Source organism: Musca domestica, unplaced genomic scaffold, assembly GCF_030504385.1.
Source record: "Musca domestica strain aabys unplaced genomic scaffold, Musca_domestica.polishedcontigs.V.1.1 12, whole genome shotgun sequence".
In the NCBI taxonomy this organism is placed as follows: domain Eukaryota; kingdom Metazoa; phylum Arthropoda; class Insecta; order Diptera; family Muscidae; genus Musca; species Musca domestica.
Window position 1 is genome coordinate 9,490,716 of NW_026712155.1, and position 10,726 is coordinate 9,501,441.

General features: G+C 37.4%; 1 protein-coding gene across 1 annotated transcript; it reads left to right on the plus strand.

The window, feature by feature from the left end:
• The first annotated feature begins 9,309 nt into the window (after positions 1-9,309).
• Positions 9,310-10,049, plus strand: LOC109612179 (succinate dehydrogenase cytochrome b560 subunit, mitochondrial). The gene is made up of 2 exons (XM_059132289.1): positions 9,310-9,326; positions 9,397-10,049. Coding segments are annotated over exons 1-2 (588 nt in total). The 5' UTR covers positions 9,310-9,324; the 3' UTR covers positions 9,983-10,049.
• The last annotated feature ends 677 nt before the right edge of the window (positions 10,050-10,726 follow it).

Below are 10,726 nucleotides of genomic sequence, written 5' to 3' on the forward strand. Positions count from 1 at the left end.
AATTAAAAAAATAAGGAATTTTTCAGCTACAATCTTGGAATTTTTCAAGAATTTTCCTCTGTAGAATCTTGGATTTTTTTCAGAACATTGAAGGGCTTCAACTGTTCAAGTCTTGGATATTCTCAAAAACATTCACAGCTTCAATCATTAATTTTTTCAAGTAGATTTTGATTTTTGAAGTTTTTCACGGTAATAGTCCTGGAAGGATTTTAACAGCTACAATCGTATGTCGTGCTTGAAAAATTATTTAATGCATATTTTTTAAGAATATATTTTTAAGACCATGGATTTTAGGATAAAGAATACTTTCGAAGGACTTTCACAACTACAGTCCTGGAATCTTGGAATTTTTAAAGGACTTTCCTTTGTAGAATCTTGGATTTGGATTGGATTTTGGATTGGATTTTCTCAAGGACATTCACAGCTTCAATCATTGATTTTTTAAGTAGATTTTGATTTTTGAAGATTTTTACCTGGATTTTTTCATGAAAAAAAAAATTTAAAGACTTTTACAGCTATAATCCTACGTCTTACTTGATGAATTTTTTAATGAACATTTTTGAAGAATATATTTTTAAGACTTTGGATTTTTGGAATACTTTCGAAGGACTTTCACAACTACAATCCTGCAAACCTGCCTTTTTTCAAAAATACTTTTCAAGGACTTTCCTATGAACGATCCTGGATTTTTTCACGAATATTTGTTAAGGACTCTCACAGCTACAATTCCGAAATTTTTTTCAAGGTCCTGTACAGCTACAAATGTAAATATTATTTCATGAGCTTTTACAGCTGTCGTACTATCCTTTATTTGTTAAGACTATTTTTTAAAGGATTTCAAAAAACTGCAACAAAGTCAGACGCTACAATTTTTACATTTTTTTTAATTTTATTGAATGAAAGCAAAAAATGTCGGAAACAGCATCAAATTTTAGAATAAATTTAGATTTGTTCGAATTGGTCAACTTTGGCACGAATTATAGCCTTCAAACGATCAATGAAACCGTCACACGCTGTCCGAATGTTACTCGGAGGTATTTTGATCCATTCCCGGCGAAGCTCTTGCTTGAGGTGATCGACACTTTGGCAGGTATTTGTTGGTGCTAACCTTGCTTTCTAAAATACTCCAGACACAATAGTCCAAAGGATTAATATTCGGAGATTTTGTTGGCCATTGTGCGCTGGAAATGAAGCGAGGAAACCTCAGTTTGTAACCATTCTTGGGTGTCGCGTGCTGAGTGTTGATGGTGTTGAGTCCTGTTGGAATGTCCAAGGTCTGCGGATAAAATGCTTGCGTGCCCAAGGCTTTAATACACTCTCCTGAATATTTTCGCGATAATATTCGGCATTCATTCTGATGCCACGGTCGATTAATAAGAGCGGAGAGCGACCATCAGCCGTTATGGCGGCCCACACCATCACCATGGCCGGCGCTTGAGTTCTGGTGGCCAACCGAAGGTGCAAATTTTCAGCTGACCTCTTTGGCAATAAACACGATCATTTTGTTGGTCAACAACAAATGTTTTCTCATCGGAGAAAACCAAATTCGGCCGTTCACAACTTTCGGCCAAGCGAAGCAAATCTTTAACTCTTTTGAATCTATCTTCTTTCTGTTGCGGTGTAAGTTCTTGCCCCTTTTGGAATTTCAATGGCTTTACCCTGAGCTCATTTTTCAATATTTGCCGAATGGAATATTGCGATATGTTCAGCTCACGAGCCATTTTTCGTCCACTGCAACGCGGATTTCGATCAAGTAGCTTCTTTACTTTTCGAACCATTTCTGCTGATGTTGCTGTTTTCTTTCGTCCACTTCCTTGACGGCGGGCTATGCTACGAGCGATGGTACGAGACACAAAAGATTTATTCACATTTAAATGCTGGAGTGCTCTAACGATAGCCACTTGTAGTTTTCCGGCCAAATATAAAGAAATCACACTATCACGCTTAAATTCCATCACGAATACCATTTTTTCTGGAACATTCTCATCAATATGCTTTTGTACGCTTGTACACAATATAATGAGCTATCACTGGAATAATTTTAACAGCTGTCGGACAGCAGTCTGTAGTTGGTTGCAGTTTTTTCATCTCACATTGTATATCGATGCCAAGTTCCACCAAATGGAAACGTACGTCCCGAAGTTCACTCCATTTGGGATGATATTAGCCAATTTTTGCACAATAAACCTGAAATTGGATTAAGGATATATATGGGATCTATATCAGAACCTTAGCCGATCTCTATAAAATTTGGCAAAAGTATTTCCGAGCTCCATAACATATCTGGATCAAATATCATTGTTGTCGAATGCATATTACGAATGTGAGGGGCTTAAAGACAAAATCGGATGAAATATATATATTGGAGCTATAGCTATATCTGAACCGATTTTCAGCTCAATTTGAAAAATACATTTCATTTGGGCTGATATTAGCCATTTGGTGCACAATAAACCTGATATCGGATAAAGATAATATATATGGGAGTTATATCTAAATTTGAACCGATTTTCCCCAATTTCTATAGGCTACGTCCTTGAGCCACACAAATGTTATTTAGAAAATTTGATCTCAATCGGATAATAAATGCGACCTGCATTTTGTTCACAAAAGTTAATGGACAGACGGACTACCGGACTGACCTTCATGCATAAATCGACTCAGAAAGTGATTCTATGAAGATACTCAAAAGTACCTATGGGTCTATCTCGCTTGCTTCTCCATGTTAAAGACATATTACCCCTATCACTATGTGGTGTAGGATACAAAAACGCTTTAAGGATATTCTCAACATTCATTACATTAAAAAAGTAATGATCGCCAGAGCGGAAAAAGCGGATTTTGTACAGATTCTTTAAGGGCGACCACCGCCTAAACCCTGGATTTTAAAATTATATATTTAAAGAAAAATTATATTAAAAAAACAAGTATGCAAAGGCTATAGTCGTGCGGGGCCGACTATGTTATACCCTACAACACTACAATATGTTGGAAGCCCCATTATGTCCAAATCCATTTTGCAAGATTTCGCTTTTGAAATTAGGATTTTGACTAGAGACTTTTGCCCAACATTTATGCACTACGTCGTGCTGTTAGTTGTTGTACAGCTAAATATAATCCAATGGTCATCCAAAATGCTAGAATTCTTCCCTGTCCTCTCTCTTCACAGGCGTGTCGATTGGCTTTAATTGTGTGATCGGAAAAAAATTTCTGTTTTTGGTTAATTTTAACCCCTAAATATTTTGCAATCATTTCCAAAAGGAAGAAGCCCCTCTGCATCTCCAAATTTAGACTCATCTATATGATTTGCTTGTCTACGATATTTGGCTATATTCGTCAACGAAATCAGCATAAAAAAGCCACAAGTTCGCCTTTTGTGTATTTCAGATATCGCCTGTAAGTAATGCTGGTATTTTTCACACAAAATTAGTGGTACATTGTACCCACTGTCCTAAACTCTAACTTTATGCGAGATTTCGTGCCCTTTGGTTTCTATTTGTGACCTTTATAACGGCTGCATAATCAGGAAATTTTTTAATTGTTGGTCCATTTCAACCCCTAATATATTTCTGACATCTTTGAAAACAGTATGCCTAGCCCTTCTGACCTCAACCCTACCCTTGTGAAAATTTCCGTGAGGATCGGACGATATTTGCAATAATTATATAATATCCCCAACCTGTGTTGTAAGGTGAAAAAATATTACAAAATGTAAACATTAATATTATAAGTCAAATTGAAAAAATCGCATGGGATAAAAATATGAAAAAAATAAAAAAAAATGTACAAAATACTACAAAATCTATATTAACCTCATTTTTGACTTATTTTTATGTGATTTTTTTAGATTTTTTACTTTTATGTCAAGAGGGCATTCTGAATTGACAAAATTTGTCAAAATCGGTCCACCCATTCTTGAGATATAAGCATTCTAGCTAACATCCCCTTCCTTTGTATATATGTATTGTATATATTTCGCTATATATATCCGATATATAATACTATCGGCATCTACGTAACGGTCAGAATTGACCTGTTCGTCTATTTGTGATTTCGCCGGGACTAAAAATATTCGCGGTTTAATGGAAATTTGACTTTTATTTAACACAAATGTTATAGTATTTTCGTCCACTACATATTACCCAATGACCATCAAAATTGGAAGGCTTCTCCCCAGCCCGAAGCTTTAGCCCCATGCTAATTTTCGCGTCGATTGGTCCATAACTGCGACCTGTAGAGCAACTGCAAAATCAGGATTTTTTTCAGTTTTTGGTCCATTTTGACCCCTAAATATTGTGCGATCATCTTCAAAAGAAATAGGGTTCTATTCTGACCTTAACCCCACCTCCATTCTAATCTCCACATAGCTAGATCGACTCACCGCGGCGAGATAGGAAGATCCATATGTACTTTCCTATGTGGGAAACCAATATTTCGTGGTGTTACATAATTTTTGCCCAATCAAACTTATAATACCCCCAACACAAAGAGTTGTAGGGTATACAAATGGTGTAGTGGACCCTATTTTCCATTTTCTAACCTGAGCAAAATCGGATTATCATTTCTCTTTCTGTGCAGTAAAATATATTTTTTGAAAATTTTAAACTTTTGTGGGAGATAGGTCGACTCCAAAGCCCGTTATTTCGATGGGGAACGTTTCGGCCGTATCAAATGATATGTTCCGTTTGCAGCCATATAGCTGAGGGTAAAAAAATAATACACCATTTGCCCTCAAAGTCCTTAAAAGAATTATTGGTACCAAAAATCCATGATAAAAATTGGGATTTACTTTTTTTGTTCCTTACTCCTACCCACCTTAGTGTACGTCCATGAATCTCTGATTTATCCAACCATGCATACAGTTAGCCAAAAGTAAATATTCCATCCATGTGAGAGCAAGCTTTTTAACATGTAACACATCTTGGGATATCAGTTATGCACGAATATCCTTAGCATGCAAGTGTGTGTGTTATGGACACACACACACGCACACACCTATTCTTACATAAATACGAATTGCTGTTGCACTATACAAATATAGAGAACAAACCCCGTTCGGTGTTTTTTTTTTTTTTTTTTTTCATTGTCAGTATATTGCCCGATATTTGGTCAGCCATGGTTACAAACGTGTGTACGTGATTTGTGATTTTCGGTCTTTTCCCTTGCCCTCTTTGTTTGTTATGCGTCCTGTTTTTTGTTTTTTTTTTTTTCCACACTATTTTTCCCTCTGTTTCCATTTTCTTCGTTCTGCCTTTCCGGGCTATTTCTTTGACGATGTTGCAATCTCTTTGGAGGTTTTTTTCCGGTAGACTTTTTTTGGCAGGTTTTGTTGCAAACACCTTCACTTAGGATCGGGAGTTTTTTTTGGGGGGGGTACCACAATGGTCCCGTTTGCCTTTTGCCTGGTTAAAGGTAAGCCGGACAACCAGCCTGCCTGTACAACGTAACAGTTGTCAGGTTATTTAAATGTGAACAATATTTTTGCTTCATTTCCGTTTCCTGCCACAAACACACATCCTCAACAACAGTTGTTGGCCCTGTCCGTATGTGTGTATGTTTATGTGTGGGTGTATGTGTGCACTTTTTCGGCAGCAAAGTCATGCTTTATGGCAAGGAGATGATGCCAACATTTGGTGATGGACACTTTGTGCTGAGTACCAAAAAATCGAAAACCAAATACCAGACACTCACGAACACACACAGACACACACACACGCGGTATTGGCAACACATTTTCCAGGAACACCATCCATGATTTTTTTTTTTTTTGAAGAACATTTTTGTTGCAAAATTTACACTTAAATATATGACATTATGGAAGGACAAGTGTGCCAAAGTAAAAAAAAACAACCAAAAAATGACAAAATGTGAAAACATCAGAGAAAGGAGTGAAACGCCCGGACGGACCCCCGGAATAGTGGTAAACATCACCATCATCATCCGCCGTGAAAAAGGCAACATCATAAATAAATGAAAAGTTAATTTGGAAAAAATCTCATGCCATTGTCATTGTGTTGCACACACGTGTGCAAACACAGGCAGAACAGACAGACACACTCAGTCAGTCCTTCAGTCACTCAGTCAGTTACCAAAAAATCTGTACCGAAAACAGAGATTACATTCTGCAAAAGGATATCACATTCAGAAGGCATTTTGTTTTTTGCTCGTCCTCCTCCTCCTCCTCCTGACATATGTTTGAGTTTTAAAGTAGAATATTAAATAACCTTGGTTCCGATTTCACAGGAAATATTTAATAGAGAACAAAGAAGAAGATGGAATTAATTGGTATGAAATGTTGAAGGGGGGGGGGGGTGGGGTTGCTGGAAAGGAAGTTATTTGTTAATGCATTCCTTAAGTGGTAGAGAGGACATATTGTGCTCGTGAAAATTAGAAGGAAAGTTAAAACGTATTCCTTAATTTGATGACAGATATGTATCCTGAGCATATGACCCATTAAGCATCTAGCGTATGGAGAATTTAAGGTGAAAATTGTTCAATATTTCTTGATCGGCAGGTCTTTTACTTTTAAAAATGGGCTATATAAAGAGTGAGATGAAAAGATCTGCAACCAATTTGAGACTGCTGTCATTTCTATGCCACTCGTCCGACAGCTGTTAAAATTATTCCAGTGATAGCTCATTATATTGTTTACAAGCGTACAAGAGCATATTGGTGAGAATTTTCCAGGAAAAAAGTTATTCGTGATGGAATTCAATCGTGATAATGTGATTTCTTTATATTTGGCTGGAAAAACACAAGTGGCTATCGTCGGAGTACTCCAGCATTTAAATGTGAATAAATCTTTTGTGTCTCGTATCATCGCTCGTTACTGTGATACTGCGTAGCGTAGCTCGACCTCAAGGAAGTGGAAGGAAGAAAACAGCAACATCAGCAGAAATGGTTCGAAAAGTAAGCAAGCGACTTGATCGAAACCCGTGTCGCAGTGGCCGAAAAATGGCTCGTGAGCTGAACATATCGCAATATTCCAGGAAAATATTGAAAAATGTGCTCGGGGTCATTGAGCCATTGAAACTCCAAAAAGTGCAAGAAATTACACCGCAACTGAAAGAAAATAGACTAAAAGGAGCTACAGTGTTGCTTCGCTTGGCCCAAAATGGTGAACTGCCGAATTTGGTTTTCTCGGATGAGAAAACATTCGTTGCCCAGCAGTTTGTAAAAAAATTGATCGTGTTTACTTTCCAGAGAGGTAAGCTGAAAATGTGCACCTTCGGTTGGCCACCAGAACTCAAGCGCCGGCCATGGTGTTGGTGTGGGCCGCCATAACAGCCAATGGTCGCTCTCCGCTCGTATTAATCGACCGTGGCATCAGAATAAATGCCGAATATTATGGCGAAAATATTCTGGAAGGTACCCAAACATTTTTTCCGCAGACCTTGGACATTCCAACAGGACTGAGCATATCGCACTCAGCACGCGCCACTCAAAAATGGTTACAAAATGAGGTTTCTCGCTTCATTCCCATGGCACAATGGCCACCAAAATCTCCGGATACCAATCCTTTGGTCTATTGTGTCTGGAGTAATTTGGAAAGGAAGGTTGGCACTAAAAAATACCAAAGTGTCGATCACCTCAAGTAAGCACTTTGCCGGGAATGGGCCAAAATTTGGTTTTTTACAGAAAGGGGACCGGCCCTGTTCTTCTATCGAGAGAGAACCACCTTTGGTGTTCAATTGAAATAATATGTTTTAAGGACTAATAGTGACTTAGGCGTGGATTTTTTAAAGAAAAATGTTCAAGGACTATCAGGGACATGACCTGCATTCCTTTTCAGAATATTTTTTAAGGACTAAGTGGGACATAAGCGTGGATTTTTTAAAGAATATTTTTAAAGGATTTACATGGACATATGCGTGGTTTTTTTTAAGAATATTTTGCACCTTCGGTTGGCTACCAGAAATCGAGCGCCGGCCATGGTGATGGTGTGAGCCGCCATAACAGCCGATGATCACTCTCCGCTCGTATTAATCGACCGTGGCATCAGAATAAATGAAATATTGTGGAGGGTGTATTACAGCCTTGGACAGGAAAAATTTTGGCCGCACACCTTGGACTTTCCCGTTTCATTTCCTCGCTTCATTTCCAGCGCACAATGGCCACCAAAATCTCCGTACAACAATCCGTTGGACTATTGCGTCTGGAGCATTTTGGAAAGCAAGGTTGACACTAAAAAATACCAAAGTGTCGATCAGCAAGCGCTACGCCGGGAATGTGCCTTAGAGCAACATTCGGGAAGCGTGTGATGGTTTCATTGGCCGTTGAAGGCCATATTTCATGTCAAAGGTGATCAATTCGAACAAATCTGAACTTATTCTAAAATTTAATGATATTTCCGACATTTTTTTATTTTATTCAATAAAATTAAAAAAATGTAAAAATTATGGCGTTTGACTTTGTTGCAGTTATTTTTAGCTCACTCTTTATATCCTCAGCCCATGACCTATTAAGCACTTAACGTGTGGAAAACCGAAGATATTTTTATGAGGACTTGGAAAAAATGAAAGAGAACAATAATTGAATGCTTAGGTCTGAAAACTGAAAAATTTTCAATATTTCATGATTTTTGCTACTGAAAATGGGAGCTTTGTTTATGTTAAGCTCCCATATAAGTGTACCTCCCTATATTCCGTATTTTAATGATTTTAGCGACATTATTCCCCTGAATTGCTTAAATTTTCATATTTGAAGTTCCTAGTGGGTACTACAGTCTAAGACAGAAAATTGTCTTTGCATGTTCAGGTCTTCGTATAGCCCCCATATATCGGTGCTTCCCTATATTCGGTATTTTGATGATTTTAGTTTCAACATTCACCGGAATTGTTTCAAATTTCGTATTTGCACTTCGTAACAGGTACTAATTTTGTATTAGAAGTTCCTAATAGGTACTACGGCCTGTGACAGAAAATTGCCTATGCAGGTCCACGTCTTCGTATAGACCCCAAAATAAAGGTAACTCCCTATATTCTGTATTTTTTTTTAGAATTCAACAGCATTTTTAACGGATGCTACTTTTTTTGGAGAATTCCTAAATTCGTTCCAAATGGTGGAGGCCGAACTTAGTGCTTTTTAATTTGTTAGTACCCAAAATGCCCAATTTGTTCGGTTTGACAAAATTTTATAATCAAAAGTTTTTTCATCGTCCCATGTCTTCAGACTTAAAAACTGCAATCTAGTATCTGAAATGTTGAAATACCGCTTTACAACACAATTTTATTTTCTTTTTTGTCATTTGTCTTATTATTGACAAAATTCCTTGAATTTATTCAAATATTTTTTTTTTTTTTTCAAAAAAACAATATTACAAAAATGTAAGATTTTCAAATAAATAATTCCTCTGCTTTCAAAAAACATTTCGCCAACCAATTTTCCCTCTTCCAGGTGCCTACTGAGCAAACCATTGCGTGGAAAATTTGGAAAGGCCTTCATAGATTGCCTGAAAACTCAACTTTGTCCGAGCGGAAAACAAGCCACAGGCTCCGGAAGCTCCATACGAATGAAAATTATCCCAGCTTCAGCACGCACGGCCAAGACATATCAACAGAAAAACGAAGATCTGAAACGGGTACTCTCACCCCATCTGACGATCTATAAACCGCAATTAACATCGATGATGTCGATCTCGTTGCGAATGACCGGCTTTGCTTTGGGCCTTATGACATGGACGGTGGGACTGACTTCCCTATTGTCCGATCATAATGTGGATTATTTTGTTGAGCAGTTGAAAGCTTTGCAACTTGGCGAATATTTTTGGACCGCTGCTAGAACTGTCATGGTTTTTCCGTTGTGCTTTCATTTTGTTGCCGGCATACGTCATTTGTATTTCGATACAGCAAAGCTAATGAAAATTAAGCAATTCTATCGCACGGGCTATTTGGCAATGGGGTTATCTTGTCTCTTGACTTTGGCCTTGGGAATGTGGAATCAATTGTATCCGGTGAGAGAGGATGAAGTTGTTGAAGGATAATTGTTAATGATTTGTGTTACAAAATAAATAAAAAAAAATGTTTGGAGAAATTTACATTAATTTTAAAGTCCAGATTTTTATTTCAGGTTTTGGTGCACAAATAAAATGAAAGGATATTATTCGGTAAAGCGTAAAGAAGCCCTTAGTGGAAGCAAATAACAATAGAATATTGTTCAGTAAATGTTTAGAAAAATATAAAAATTTACTATTTCGAAGGGGACATGTAGTGAGAGAAGGAGAAGTCATTTTTAAGGCGTTTAAATGATAGGAGAACTTATTCAGTCTTGCTATATGTCCACTGCATAAAATTTAGTAAAAGTCTGATAGAGATGAGACGTTTTCCAGGTGCTCATGGACAGAAGACCTACAGTTCCCCTATAGACAGAATATCCCTAATGACCTATCTACAGACTTTATCCCGTTCTTTTATGGGCGTAAGGCCTTTCAAGGTTCTGCGGATGGATTGTTGTCCCCCAGTTCTAAAGGTCTTCTATGAAACTTCTTTAGGTCAACTGCGGACAGCCGACCTAGAATTTTCATTTGGTTCTCCATATAAATAACTTCTAGTCGTCCATATGACGACGACTTTGATAGGAAGACTAAAAGATCCTCTATAAGAAGGACTAACAGAAACATAGGCGTGGATTTTTTAAAGAATATTTTTCAAAGACTAACAGGGACATAGGCGTGGATTCTTTTAAAGATTTTTTTATGGACTAACAGGGACATAGGCATGGATTTTTT